Below are 15,784 nucleotides of genomic sequence, written 5' to 3'. Positions count from 1 at the left end.
GAAGCAACTGAGGAAGACACCCTGATGTTAACCTCTGGCCTTTACAGGTGAGTGTACACACACACACACACACACACACACACACACACACCCCACACCACACGAAAATAAATTTAAAAAAATGCAAAACCTAACACCACCTGTGACAGTTTGAATGAGAATGATCCCCATGGGCTCATATATTTGAATGTCTCCTCCCCACGCCGTTGGTGGAACTCTTTGGGGAGGATTAGGATGTGAGCTCTGTGTTGGCAGTTTCGAAAGCCCATGCTATTCCTAGTTAGTTCTCCCTATGCCTCCTGCTTGTGGCTCAGATGGAAGCTCTCTGGTGCTGCCCCAGCACCAGGGCTGCCTGTGTGCAGCCATACATGGTAACGGACTCCAATCCTCTGGAACTGAGAGTTCCTAACTCAAATGCTTTTTCCTTTTATATATTGTGGTGTCTCTTCACATCAGTAGAAAAGAAAGTAAGACCCTCCCTCCCCCATCCTGAGCACTGCTGTTATCTCTGCATGTGAGATGGCTATTCCAAATTGCATTAATTCTGCCAGCTTAGCTGTAGGCTCCCTGCAGCCCTAGCAGGCTAAGGGGGCACCTTGTTCCTGAGTTTCCATAGCAACTGATCTTCTAGGATGCAGAATCATCCATTTGACCTTCCGCTGCCCTGAAATTGTCATTCATGGGCAATGGTGCCAACCAGGCACAACCTGCCTTGTGCTGACGGTGGGACTCACCTCTGCTGAGCCTGTGTTCCATCCGGGGTGCCGCCCGAGCTCCACAGCCATTCAGATGGGGTTTTCAGCGCAGAGCCTGTTCTCTATAACAGCCAGGCGTCAGAGGGCATGACGCGCACTGACAGTCTGGGCCATGGGCCTCTGACAAAGAGTGTCCTCACTTGCACAGTCCTCAGAGCCTCAGGTCCTCAGGGACAACGGTGCTGTGTGTCACCGTCCCTACCTGTGCAGACAGGGCCAGGTTCAGGGTGGTTGTCTCTTGCCCATTAGGGTTGCTGTTCCAGAAGTCTGACTAAGACAAATAAAAACCCACACTGCTAGGCTCAATCACTTGGGGAAAACCTTTCCTATGCCACTGTCACTGGTTGGTACCAGAAGTGAACACCTCACCCAGGCGCTCAGCAGCCTTGTAACAACAGCAACAATGAAATGCAGGAAACACATTCCTTCACCGCAGAGGCCAGGATGGAGTCCCTGAGGACCTCAGCAAGCCCAGAGACTGTTGTGGGGTCTTCCACACAGCCAGGGCAAGGCTGCTCATATTTTCACGTTTTGTTTTGTGCTAGCAAGGTGTGTCTATTTAATGCCTCCCGCAGTGGCGGTTGGGAATCCTAGCTTCAGTCATGTGGGGCTCCCTTTGGGATGTATCTTTGGGATACATCAGCCACCCCCAGGCCTGAGTGAGACTACAAGCGGCCAGTGTTTTAGACAGGAACCCCCTGGGCTCCCAGGTCCTTAGCTTGTCCCTTGGAACTTCTCTGGGCCCCTAGCCAGCTTGTGCCCAGGCTGGCAGGGTCCTTCCCCTGAGTGAAGGACTCTCCATACATATGTGGTCCCCAGGGATTGCTGCCGCCCAGACCTACACATGCACACAACCTTCATATGTCTGGAATAATTACCACCACCACCACCCCCCGCCAGTACTCACCGCCGTATGTTCCGTGCACTCAATTTCTCAGCACTCTGCTCACACACACTCATGGGAACTCCTATACTACACTCACGTGCTCACGGCAGATGAGTGGTGGAGTCAGCTCTCCCACACTCACGCCTTGGGGCCGGCTCACCCCCACCCCCCACTACGGCCAGCTCTCCTGGGCTGCCTGGGCAAGGTGCAGAGCCGGAGTGTTATCACAGGTGAGAGGTGGGGCCGGCTCTCCAGAACCCCAGAGCCAATGAGGGGCTTGGCCAGTTCTGCACAGCTCCTGGACACCCGTGAGGCCCCAACCAGGGACATCCCCACGTTCTCTACGGGTAATATGAGCCGCAGAGATTAACACCAACTCCTGCCACTGTATAGCCAAAGACCCAGACACGGCCCTCAGCAGCAGCTCAGGCTGGGGCCTCACTATGGCCCCGGGTGGCTAGGCTGGCCACTCACAACAGGCTGCTCCTCTTCAGCCTGCAGTTCCATCTCCGTTCATACTGCTCCAGCTGCTCCAATTCCCTTTCTCTCCCATCTGTCCAGCACATACTCTGTGGTGCTTCTGCTGAAGGATGGCCATGAGGCTGTTGAGCCTCTGGGAGACACCCTCCAGCAAGTGGGTATCTATGCCTTCCCTCGGGCAGGTCTTTGTCTGTCTTCCTCCTCCCCTGCTTTGCTGTGGGTGGTAGGCAGGGCTCTGTGTGTCTATGGCCCGCCCATGGCTGTGCTGCCTGGGTTTGATTTGATTTTTATGCGTCTAAGGCATACAACGGCTTTGGCCACCAAGCCAGGGTAAACAAAGGACTGCCATGTCTCTGCCCCCGACTTGATATACAACACCACCACCAACAAGATGTCTCTTTGCCCACTGCTGGGGTGAGGGTGTCGGGGGGGGGGGTTCACTCTTTGAGACAGGATCTTGCTAAGTTGCACAGGCTAGTTTGGACTTTTCTGTCCTTTTGCCTCAGCCTCCTAAGTAGCTAGAGTTACGATCCTGGCCCAAGCCCTGTGCTCTTTTGCCCTTACACACCTCTCCCATGTACTCCAATATTCATCCTCAGTAGGACCTACAGGTGTTATGGGAAACTTGCTGAGAGGATCCCAACCCTGAGTCTGTAGCCTCTTCCATTCCTCAGAAGGTCCCAGGCCTTTGACCTATGGCCTTCATACTCTCCTGAGACCACACCCCTTCCCAATGACCTCAGCCCCTATGACACTGAGCCACACCCTTCCCAACAGCCCCATCCATGGCACTAAGCATATTTCTTGTTCCCACATCCCATGTCTGGTCAACTCCTTCACCCTCCCCCATGGGTCCTAAATGCATCCCAGTTACTGGGATGATCCAGTGTTCACAATGAGGCCTACAGGGGACAGGCACACTTTAGCCACCTTCGGCAAGTGTGGCGCTTTCCTTAAGAACCTGAGCAGGGAATGAAGAGCAAGAGCAAGGAGAACAAGGAAGAGGGTTGCAGAGGGAGGGCCAGACAGAGGCCCAGGAGCCAGGACAGGAGGGGCCAGCTCTCTCTAGAAGTTGAAGAGAAGATCATCTGGACACAGACCAGGCAAGGCAGGAATGTCTGCATAGCTTGCCTGAGGTTCTCCAGAACCCTTCACAAATGTGTACCCAAGATTACCTGAGAGTCATGATTTTCAATCTGATTTGGTGGTCTTGTATGTGTGTCTAATGTATATGCACACAAGTGTACGGGTGCAAAGACAGAAGGAGGGCAACAGGTATCCCCCTTGTAGCACTCTCCACCTATATCTCTTCTCTTTCTTCCCTCCCCTCCCCTCCTTATTCTTTGACTCTGGGCTTGTTTTTTTCATTTTCTGTTTTTGAGACAGGCTCTCACTGTGCAGTCTTGGCTCACCTGAAACTCACTTACACAGGCCAGGCTGGCCTCAGACTCAGGCTGCCTCAATCCCCGAGTGCTGGGATTAAAGCATAGGATCAAACCACCATAACCCAGTGGGCTTATTTTCTTCAGATAACTTCAAGATGAACTGACAACTGAATTTAGAAAGTAGGAAATACTTGCCAGGAAGTGGGAGACTATAAACGCTGGACACCACATTTCCTGGGAGATTTATTACCTGCCTGGGTTTTGCAGGGGTGGGGGCTAGGCTTAAGAGCTCATTGCTGGGGCATTAAGAATACCCCACCACCTCCAGACAGCTCTGAGCGGACATGTTCCCCCCTAGAGCTAGGAGGAGGCTCCAAAGCCTCAGTGAGAAGACTCACAATACCCCAACTTCCCCGGGTGATATAAGAAGTAAGCAGTCTTTGGGGAGAGGAGAATCTGGTGACCTTGCCTTCAGACTGAGCAGGGGTTTCCAGGGGTGCAGCACCAGCTAGGGTGGGGCGCCCTTCCCGGTGATGCAGCTGCCTTTGAGTCATCCGTGCCCCTGTAAATAATCCCGATAAGCTCACTGGGTCCTCAAGTGACTGCTGGGCTTTTGTTTGTGTTTTTAGAGTCCTGGGTAGCCTAGGCTATCCTGGAACTCACTATGTAGCTGAAGGTGGCTCTGAGCTCCCGATCCTCATGCCTCTCTACCTCTTGAATGCCAGGATTATGGTCATGTGCCTCTATACCAGGTGTATCTAATCCAGGGCCTCACGGCCTGCTGGGCCACACCTTCAGCCTCCATCATAGTGGGTTTGGTGGGCTGTTTCTATGGTTTGCCATTGGTTTTCCATCCAGAGTGAATAAAAATCTGTTCACATCTACCCAGGAGAAGTCCCACAACACACAGGACTTTTGAACATTGTGCCTGGTTTCCTTGTGACTTCCCTTAAAAGGGACAAGATGAGACACAGTGGTTGACCCACCAGTAGAATTTAGCAGTCAGTTTGATTTCTAGGCAATGCCTACAGAAGTACTCCTGTGCTGCCAACCCACACCCCATCTTTCCGTCAATTCAGATTTTCATTTACCATCTTTTTTTTTTTTTTCTTGAGGCAGTCTGGCTATATAGTCCAACTTACCCTCAAATTCACGATTCTCATGTCCCAGCTTCTCAAGAGCCAGAATTCTACCTGCACAGCAGCACATCTGCAGGGCTCACATTTTAAAAACTATAATCACACGGATTTATTTGTATGTATGTATACTCATGTGTGTACATGTGGAGGTCAGAGGTCAGCTTGTGGGAGTAGGGTCTCTCCTCTGACCATGAGGGTTCCAGAGGTCGGACTCAGACCACCAGGCTTGGCAGCGAACACTTTGATTTCACCAGCTGAGCCATCGTGTCAGTCATGCTGAATGTGATTTTTATTGGGCAGTACTCTTCCTCTCAGTTATTAAAGAGAGCACAAGTAGGGGCTGAAGAGGCGGCTCAGCAGTTAAGAGCACTGGCTGCTCTTGCAGAGGACCCAGGTTTGGCTCTCAACACTTACATGGTGGCTCAAAACTCTAATGCCTTCTGACCTTCATTTCCCTCTGTGACTCCCCTCCCTCTAGCTAGCAGGGGCCCGGCCCTCATCCCTCAGCTAAAACAGAAAGAGCCACGCGGGGAGTCAACCTTCTCTTTGATAATACGGTTTATTGTCCATTGACAGAGCAATCACTCATAAAAATAAAAATAAAAACTGATACAAAGCATCAGAAACACGCGCAGTTGGCTTGTTGACCTTCAACAGCTCATGCGTTGCCGGGGAGGGGGGGGAAGCGTAAGTCTCAGACTTCACATTCCAGCATGAACGCGGCGCTTCCCCCCCAGTAACCAACAGTTCAAACAGAAACAATGCCAACAAAGCTTTAGGTTACGCAGCAAGCTCACAGATATGTCTTAATATGCATCAAGCAGAGATTTGGAAATAACCACATGTAAACGTCACCTGAAGTACCTCGATTTTCCGGCATGATGGGAAGAGAAGGAGGAAAGCCCAGTGCTTAGAACAGAAGTTAAACAACACCTTAAACCATATATTGCAACTGATTTGCTGCGAAGGCATTTGCGTGGCCGCTGCTCAGCTGCCGTCTGGCACTTTGTCCCAATAGTTTGTTTGCTCTCCTCTCATCCGCCTGGTCCGGCTAGGACAACCATCACGAGTAGGAAGTGTAAAGGCCACCTTTTAGAACCAATCTACTTCGAGTCTTTCCTTCATAATAATTCGAACCAGACACAAAAGACAGGAGGCTGGAAAAACAGATGTTCAAAGAACTCAAAGAAAGATTAGAAGGGCTCCTCGGTCCCACGCCAGCCACCATGCCATGCTTTCCACTCTGGGTCAAATGCTTCCTTGATGCTGAAACATTTTTGTTTCCAAAAAAGTGCAAAGTCTAATGCTACCAAGGGCATAAACACAGCACAAAAATGCTCACAGCGAACGGCAGAGACAAACCAGAACATGTCAAGAAGTCAGCAGAAATGGGCATTGTTACATATGATACCACCGCACAGGAAGCGAGCAGGCAGGCTGGGCTAGACTGCAGCGTCTGGTGGGCTGGTCCACGACAGCATCCCAGGACGACATCACTGCACACCATGACAGTGGCCTCGGCGGGCAGACTGATTCCTGGGCGTCCTAGGGCTGGCCAGGTCCTGGTGTGGGGGCGTGGGTAGGGAGGGGGGGCTGGCGGACAGTCCTTAACAGGTTCTTTGGGGTTTCTGATGGTAGGGGCAGGTTGGAGGAGAGAGGTTTCTGGAAGCATTTTACAAAAGGACCATTCGCAGGCGGCAGACTTCAGAGTCTGTGTGAGCATATGCGTGCATGTTTGGATAATATACATGCGTGTCCTCGGGACAGCTTATTTTTAAGACATGGGTAGGAGGAAGAGCAACTATCTATACTGTTAGTGACAAAAATCTGCCTGTCTTAACCCCCATCCTGTTGGCATCCGAAAATCAATTTTTTTAGGGAGCAAGTAGGTGCCCCAGTTCCCTATAAGGTCTGTAAGTGACATTAAGAGACAGAAGCGGAGCTGAGTACTCTTGCCTCTCGGCCTTATGTTCACCTTTAGGGAAATGAGCTGGCTCGAAAAGCAAGCCAAATCATCCTGGGGGCGTGGCAAGAAGAGCGCCCGCCTCCCGGTCTTCCCTACCCCGGGAATTCTTGTGCTTAGTAACACTTAACACAAGTCCACACGCAGCAGCGCCTGCCAGTCTATCAGGGAGATCACGCCAGAACTTTTCTGTTGGGGCCTAGAAGGACTGGCCTTTTACATCTTCAGTTTGTGCAAAAAAAACGGGAACGCTGCCCGCACCCCAACAGTGGCATGGCGTGATGCTACAGAGAGCAGGAAGCCCTGCTGCTCAACCCTGACGCCTGAAGCCTGTAAGAAGTTTAGGAGTGACTACAAGGACAGCAAACACCCCTCACCACAGACTCCTGCCCCTAGCATGAAACCTCACAGATCCCTACCAAGGAAGGAGTAGGGGCGGGGGAGGGGAGGGCAGAAATGACTTGGCTGAAGCCAGAAACACGGCTCAGGGTGGGCTCCCATTCACTGAAGTCTGTGGATTCATGGGGCTGATTGAGACTCCCAGACAAACAAAACTGGCCGGAGGACTACCCTTGGACCTAAGGGCGTCCCCGCTGCTGGGAGTCCATACCAGGTGCAGGAGAGATTGGGGAGGGGGAGCAGGGGCACTTGCAAGGGCCCAAGATCTTGGGCCAAGGGGTGGCCACTGCAGAAAATGAGGGACATGTCCCTCTCAGGATGAAAAGGACCTGGTAGGCCGGCTACACAGTCTTACAACAACCTTCAAGAGTTTCTGCAAAATGCACATTCCCAGGCTCTCCCTCAGGGCTAGGGGACCCTCAAATTCCACCTGTCTGCTGTACATGACAATGCCAAGGATCAAAGACTGAGGCACACAGTGCTCAGGCTGGCAGAGGGAGGGGGTGCAGGACCCTGACCTGCCGTCCCTCCAGGCCCACTACTATGTTTAGGGAAAATAGGGGGGTGGTGCAGAATCACACTAGCGTGAACCCACTTGGATGATTGATGTTTTATTCATGCTGTTTCCAGGAAGGGATGTCAGAGCTGGACCAGTCTAAACCCTCAGAGGCTTTTCAGTTGGCCGCAGGGGCTCTGTCAAGCCCGCTTACGGATCCTCGATGTCAAGAAACTCCTGCTTGGGGGGTGCCGCCCCGCGGTACCACGCACAGGAGCCATCGCTTCTCTTGATGCAGGCAAAGAACTTGGCCTGGTGCCCGTTGATGCTCTTCTCTGTGACCCAGTCCATCCAGAGGCACTCATCCGGGGAGGAGATGTAGCACGGGATCATGGGACAGCGTGTGATCTGGGGAGAAACGTGCAGGGAGGTTTAGTTTGGAGCAAGGAACAGGCAGGGCCAAGAGCACCTGGTACTCCTCCAGAACACAACCCACTGAAGGTGTTCAAGGATACTGGTCCTGCTGAGTACCCTGTGCCCGTACACAACAGGCCCGGGGGAAGCGTGTGCATGCCATGGCCTCTGTACCTACTTCCCTAACCCTGGTGTGACAGCTGCGCTTCTGCTTTGGGCCACATGGTCCACTTTTTTTTTTTTTTAGGGGATAGTTTCAGCTTAGTCCCTCATGAAAGTATTGTCGCCACAAGCGGCTTACATTGGAAGACAGATTAGAATTCCCATGCTTGTTATAAAGCATCTGGTCAGGTCAACAGGTCACTGGTTTTTTGACGGAAGATTGTGGTGGAGCTTCAAGTGTCCACCTCGAGCCACACGGAGATGAAGAAAGAAGCTTGGGTTTTGGTTTGTTCTTGAGTCAGTCCCATGTATCCTGGGCTGGCCTAGAAGTTGCTGTGTAGCAGAAGACAACCTGTGACTGACTGTGCCCGCCCCCAAAATGCTAAGATTTCAGAAATGTGCCGCCACGCCTGGCTTAGGTGGTGCTAGGGACAACCCAGGTTTCATGTGTTCTTGCGAGCAGCCTGTCAACTGAGCTACTTCCCAGCCCATTTTTCTTTTTTTCTGAGACCATTTTTCTTTTTCTCACTCTGGCAAGGAGCTCACTCTTCGGTTCATGTTGATTTCAAACTCAGTAATCCACCTGTCTCAGCTTCCCAAATGTGGTGTATAAGCATGCCCAATGAGTATTTGCTTTTGAAGGTCCAGGAACAGAGGAGCCACGCTTGGCATGTATTTGTCTGCACACATTCCGTGCTTGGAATCACATCATTGGTAACCAACTGATGGGTAGCACCAGCCAGAAGGGAAGGCGGCACCATTAAAAAAAAAAAAAAAGCATCAGCTACCACAGACCCATCGGATAGAACTCTCCTGGCAGCTCCCAGTCCCAGACTCACTCCTGGTAGCAGGAAGGGACAGACGCTGGCCAACCAGTGGTGAGGGAAAAGGCCTTGGGACCATGGACATGGCAGTGCCTCGCACTTGACACAACCCCAAATCTGGGAATCGATCTCACCCTTTTTGGTCACGTCTAAGCATGTGTGTGTCTACAACTCTGCTAGCCCCACCTCTGGGCAGATTCTCAGGTGACAGGCAAATGCCCCCAGAATTCTCAATGCCACGTTCACGGAGACGCGTGCATGGAAGTCTAGGATGTTGGGAACTACACCTACACTCTTGGACATACAATGTTTACACCTGTCCACAGCAGGAAAACATCTCCAGGGCTTTGTTCTCCCCACAAAGATCTCCTGTTCCAGGAGCTTTCCTTCTTAGAAGCGTCCAGTCACGTGGACTGAGTTATACACTTTGTTTCACTCCACATCCCCTTATCTTCCACATTTTCCGTGTCAGGGACAAAACACACAGTTTTCTGGGGACCTGGGACCAAAGGCTTTGTAGCCAAGACCTTCCCAGAGTTCATTTCAAAGCTAGGTCCCACTCTCCTGAGGAGCTGGAGAGTGACCCCGCCCCAGTCTTTTGCCTGAACACCTTGGGATGGCAAAGCAGGGGTGTGTGTTGGGGGATGGCCGAGCCGGGTTGGGGGTGAGGACACAGAAGCTGCTCACCTTGCACTCACAGCCCATCTGGTACCTGTGGTTCAGGCTCTTCTTCTGGGTGGTGCTCAGCGTGTCCCAGGGCACAATGAAGTCACAGAGCGTAATGTGCATCTTGCCGTCTCCTTCTGCCTTTCCTGTGGGGAGAGTCACAGGTTCGTGTGAGGGACAGGTCTCCTCCTGCATTTTCATACAGCTCTGATAACACCATGGTTGGACTGCTCTGAGGTTTTCCTTTGTTTGTTTGCTTTTGTTTTTGTTTTTTGAGACAGAGTTTCTCAGGGGTTGGGGATTTAGCTAGCATTTGCCTAGTAAGCAAAAGGCCCTGGGTTCAGTCCTCAGCTCTGGGAAAAAGGGACAGGGTTTCTCTGTGTAGCCCTGGCTGTCCTCAAACTCCCTTTCTAGACCAGGCTGACCTTGAACTCAGAGATCGGCCTGCCTCTGCCTCCCGAGTGCTAGGATTAAAGGCGTGCACCACCACTGTCTAGCTCTTCTGAGTTTTAAAATAACTCATTTTGGGGCTGGAGAGACTGCCAGTGGTTGAGAGCGTTGGCTGCTTTTCCAGAGAACCAGAGTTCAGTTCCCAGCATCCAGCTCCAACTTCAGGGATGATACCCTTTCCTAGCCCCTGTGGGCACTGCAAACCACCCCCCCAGCTCATCCTCATTCTCACATACATAAAGTGAAACTGCTGTAGCCTCCTTAAACTCTGTAGCCCCTCTGTAGAGACCTACTTTAGTTCTTAGCATAACTATGACTCTTCTGTTAACACCTGCTCTAGCCTTAAGTATATCAGAAGCCATTTTGCCTCCAAGTGTCCATTTTGATCATAAGGTAAAATTAAGTTCAAGCTCTCAGGCCTATGTGCCTGAAACCAGGACACAATTCCATAGTTCCATACTTGCTGCTTAAAATCAAACAATAGATGATAAATGCTTGTTCTGCCTGAGTTAAAGATCAAAACATCCTGCTATGCTCCTTACTCCCAGAAAGCTGGAAAGGCCCCACCCCTACCCTGAATCCCAGCCAATCAGCTTAAAGTGCTTTATCTGGCTACTGAGACATAACATAATGCATTTGGAACAAAATCAATTGTTTAGCTAGTCAAAATGATGAAATGCTGCCCCCGCCCCTAATTCCTACACCTGGTTACTTTTGTATGAAAACCTGCCTTAGAAACAGCAACATCATTGTCTGGCTCCCAAGTCCACATCATGGCCCTGACCAGCCAGCTTTTGTTTAACATTCAATAAACTTCCATCAATCTGAGTCTGGTGGCTCAGTGGTCAGTGTGCGGCTATTCCTGAGCTCGTACCAAAACAACACCCCCCCATTTTTGTTTGTTTGTTTGTTTGTTTGTTTGAGAAGGGGGTTTCTCTGTGTAGCCCTGGCTGTCCTGGACTCATTTTGTAGGCCAGGCCGGCTTCGAACTCAGAGAGACCCACCTGCCTCTGCCTCCTGAATGTTGGGATTAAAGGCATGTGCCAATTTTTAAAATAAAGAACAATGCATGTTTGAGCCTGGTGTGGTGGGGTACAAAGTGGTAAAAGCAAGAGGATCATGAATTGAAGACCAAGTCTGAAAACAAAACAAACAAAAACAAAAGACAAAGGGGAGAACATTAAAGCTAGCTTATAGTAGCTAGCTTTAATTGCAATTTGAACTAATCTGGAGTCACTTGGGCAGACAGTCTCAATGAAGGATTGTCTGCACTGGGTTGGCAGGTGGACCTGTCTGTGGGGAACTGTCTTAATTAACCCATGGTGAAAGACCCAGCCCATAGTGGGTGGCATCATTCCCTAGACAGGGGTCCTGAGCTATATAAGCGAATCAAGCAGGTAAGCAGGCATGTATTTATTCCCTCTCTGCTCCTGACTAGTTGCTTCAAGTTCCTGCCTTGACTTTTCCTCACTGAGAGACTATGATCTGGAACTATGTGTTAAAATAAACCCTTCCTCCTCTAAGTTGATTTGTTTGTTTGTTTTCCAGAGAGGGTTTCTTTGTGTAGCCTTGGCTGTTCTGAAACTCACTCTGTAGACCAGGCTGGCCTCAAACTCACATAGATCCGCCTGCCTCTGCCTCCTGAGTGCTGGGACTAAAGGTGTGCACCCCCACTGTTGGGGGTTGTTCTAATGCCGACCCTCAAGATTTGCTTATACCCATTCTCATTCTGTAAACCTGCCTAAGTCATTACACCTGATTGGGTCATTAAACAGCCTAAATCTGGGCAGGGCAGGATGGGGTAGGCATGGCTAAGGTTCCCGAGTTTCGGAGGACAGAGAGGATCATGAGAGATAGATGGAGAGGAAGACAGGAAGAATGAGGATGCCTAGAGGGGTTAGCCTGGAGAAGAAACCACATGGGGTTGGGAGGAAGGACTCCACTAATGGCATGAAAAGGTCCAGATGAAGAATAAAAGCAAATATTTATAAGATTATGGGTGGAAGATAGGATGGTAAAGGGGATGGCATTGGATGGGGGCTGGGAAATGGATGGCGAGATGATTCAGACCAGGTAGGTAGGAATATCTGCTTGGCCTAAGGTATATAAGGCAGTTATAAAACCTGACAGGTGTCTGTGTCTTATTATTTGTGATAGCGGGTTAGACAATACCACTGTGATAATCACAGGGCTAATAACAGCCATTTTAAAAATTATTACAACGTACCACACCCGAGTTTGTTAGGGCATTTTATCACAACACAAATGAAACTAAATTAGCACTCAGTGAAGAAAATTTATGAGCGTAACAATGAAGGGGACAGGGCTCCCCACTCCCTCATCTGCAGCTGCCACACCCGTCCACATGTGAGGGCATGCCTGGATTTTTACATGGGTGCTGGGATCTGAACTCAGATTCTCACGGTTGCACAGCAATCACTCTTAATGGCTGAGCCATCACTCCAGCCCCAGATCAAAGCACAGCACATCCACGCAGGAAGCTGTCACAGGGACTCTTTTTTAAATAGTCACTGTGTGTATGATGTTTACATGGCTATGGGCACTCTACACACCAGAGTACAGGTGGAAGACAGTGAGCAACCTTGTACTGTCTGCTCTTCACACCGGCTTGAGCGCTGAGCTCACGTCACTAGGCTTCTTTGGCAAGTGCCCTTACCAGCTGAGCCATCTTGAAGGCCCGTAACTATTTGTATAATCAGTGAACACCAATAAAAAAGAGGTCCCTTTAGCAGAATCACACTTGGCCAGGCTCACATGGCTCACTCTGGTTGTCCTAAGCAGCACACTGCCACCTGTAAGCAGTCTAAGAATGGCTGTGTGTGCGTGTGTGTGTGTGTGTGTGTGTGTGTGTGTGTGTGTGTGTGTACGTGCGGTGCATGAGTGTGCAGTGTGTGTTTGTGTGCATGTGTACATGTTCGTATGTGTTTGTGTATATAGTGTGTATGTTCAAGTAGGCTGGATGTCCATGTTGGCCGTGTTCTCTAATTGCTTACCATCTTTTTTGAGACCCGGTCTCTCACTGAGAGACCTCTCTCAATTTGGGATCTCTCAATTCATGGGGGTCCTGAGGAGTGAACTTCAGCCCTCTGCCAGGGGACTATCTCCCCAGTCCCACAGAGTGGCTTTCTTTTTCTTTTCTTTGACAGGGTTCCTCCGTGTAGCCCTGGTGTCCTGGAACTCACTCTGTAGACCAGGCTTGGCCTTGAACTCTCAGAGATCTGCTTGCTTGTGCTGGGATTACAGGCATGCGCCAGCACACCTGGCCTGAGGGTGGCTTCCTACTGAGGTCCTCTGTAGACTCTTCGTCCTTGTCCTGCTGCGTGGCTAACCTGTTCACAACTGGGACACCACCTAACTAACTCGTTGGCTTTCATTCATCATGACACACACAGATGCCTGCGACCTTGCACTTATGAAACACACTTATTCATGACTGTGGCATAAGCCCTGGTAAAGGTGCCCAGGGTCTCGGCCATCTCTCGCTTCCACATGACAACAAGTGCCCCACTACAGGTCAGGGAGGCAAGGATGACTCAGGCCACTGGGCCGAGGGCGCTGGCTTGTCAGGTGCTGGCCACCAGTTCAAACCCAAGCAGGTGTGTTTCAGAGGTGACACCTGGGCACATGGCACACCTGCTGCCTTTTCACTATACTAGTTTGTTCTCTGTGTACAAAGCACGGAGACTTCTTGGCATCTTTCATTCCCTCCACCGGGCCAATGAGAGAGCTCAGTGTGGAAGAACACTTGCTACCAAACATGTGGACATGGGTTCAACCCCTGAGACCTGCAGCGTAGACAGTGGATGCCAACACCCTCAAGTTGTCCACCACTGCCACTCATATGCCACCACAGGCATGCATCTAGGCACGTATAAGTGAAATAAGCAACGGTGTCATCAATTCCCCTTCACCACGAAAGCCCTCGGGGCTTCAGCTTCAGATATGACGTGACATCTGAGTTGGAAAGCTAATGGAAACATCAAAAATAGGACATCGCTTGTCAAATTCAACGGGAAAGAACATCACATAAAAAAATTTTCACAGCCGAACAGGGGGTGAGCATAAAACTCAGTACTAGAGCCCTGGCATCGCATGTATGTATGTATGTGTGTATGTGTATATGTATATATGGGTATGTGTATATGGGTGTGTATATGTGTATATGCATGTCTATGTGTATATTATGTGTGTTTGTATGCATGTGTGTATGTATGTAAACTGGTATGTACATGTGTGTGTGCACATGTGTTTATGATTTATATATGCGTATATTTTATGTTTGTATGCACGTATGTGTATGTGTAGATATGTGTGTGTGTACATATGTAAAAAGGGAGGCAAGTCTTACACCTGCTATAACACGAATGGAACCTGACATCATGCTTAGTAAAATAAGCTGCCACAAAAGGATACACACCTCTAGAACCCTGAGGTACCTAGAACGGGCAAGTTCAGAGAAACTGAGAGTAGAAGGTGGGGGCCGGGACCCAGGGCAAGACAGGGCCCGAGGGGGGGACGTAGTTTGGGAAGATGACACAGTCCCCGAACAGATGTCAACAGCTACAAACTACTGTGAAGAGATTTAGTGCCATTGAGTCCTCTGCTCGGCACAGTTATAGAGGCGCGCTACCTTTTACATATCTTCTGTGGTCTTTGTTACTTCCACTTATTTTGTGTGTATGGATGAGTGTGTGTGTGTATGTGTGTTGGTCAAAAGACAACTTAAGAGTTATTTTTCTTTTTCTACCATGTAGGTCCTGCGGGTCAAACTGGGGTTGTCAGGCTTACCGGCCAGTGCCTTTGCCCACCGAGCTGTCTAGCTGGCCCAGACACTGCAGTTTTGTGGTGGTTTGTGTTTGTTTGTTTGTTTGTTTGTTTGGAGATAAAGTCTCACTGTATAGGACCTGGCCGTCCTTGAGCTTACAGAGATCTGCCTGCCCCTGCGTCCCAAGTGCCAGGATTAAAGATTTGTGCCACCATACCCAACGTCACTAGTGCAGTTTTTAAAACAGTATGCGACCTATTTAAAAGTGTCTTGTTGACTTTGTGCTCTGGGGTCAGTCAGGAGACTAAAATGTGTCCATGTGTCTGGGGCAGCAAGTGTGATGCAGTCTAAGATGACAGGCACATGGTTCCTGGCTGACGTTGGGGGCTTTTAATCTGCATTGTACCTGGCGCTACAGTGGAGTCAGGTCTCAGCAGGCCTAGAAAACCTGGGTTATGCTGTCTGTGTGGCAGTCTTCTAAGGCAGAAGAGGAGAGGACAGGCCTGGGGATGGGGTGTGGAGAGCACAAGACAGATGGCGCATGTGGGAAAGCTGTGACGGCCAGGGTGGATGACAGGGATTCAGCACCACAGAACCTGTGGTGTCACTGAAGTTACCTGGCCTCCTGCGGACTGATTCCCCAGGCTTCGTGTGGACCCAGATCCTGGCTCTTGCAGAAGAGGGCCCCCAAGTATACACTGCAGCCCCCTGCAATGATCATCAGACTGCTGCCCCGAAGTCCCCGCCCTCCCTTCTGCTCAGTCATCCTGCAGCTCCCTCACGTGACCAGGGTACTCGGCATGCAGCAGGAGTTTGTGGCAGTCACTGTGCCAGGGTTCCTCACAGCAAAGCATGGCTTACCCAGTTATCATGCCTACCCAGGAGCCCCTTAAAGGTCCAGCAGGCTGGTTTCCATCTCATGGAACAGAAAGCAGTGCCTGTGCTTGGGACAGCCAAGAAATAAGCAGGCCTGACAGGT

General features: G+C 50.4%; 1 protein-coding gene across 1 annotated transcript in view; it reads right to left on the bottom strand.

Moving 5' to 3' along the window:
* Positions 1 to 5,185: 5,185 nt before the first annotated feature.
* Timp2 (TIMP metallopeptidase inhibitor 2) overlaps positions 5,186 to 15,784 on the bottom strand; it is a 47,042-nt gene continuing 36,443 nt past the window's right edge. The window contains exons 4-5 of the mRNA XM_021639990.2: positions 9,591 to 9,715; positions 5,186 to 7,911 (exon numbers count right to left, since the gene is read on the bottom strand). Coding sequence (XP_021495665.1) covers positions 7,714 to 7,911; positions 9,591 to 9,715 — 323 coding nt within the window. The 3' untranslated portion in view covers positions 5,186 to 7,713. The remainder of the gene's footprint in view (positions 7,912 to 9,590; positions 9,716 to 15,784) is intronic.

The sequence above is a fragment of the Meriones unguiculatus genome, chromosome 7, assembly GCF_030254825.1.
Source record: "Meriones unguiculatus strain TT.TT164.6M chromosome 7, Bangor_MerUng_6.1, whole genome shotgun sequence".
Taxonomy (NCBI): domain Eukaryota; kingdom Metazoa; phylum Chordata; class Mammalia; order Rodentia; family Muridae; genus Meriones; species Meriones unguiculatus.
The sequence above is the reverse complement of the archived record's forward strand: the minus strand, read 5'-3'. Positions and strand labels throughout refer to the sequence as shown.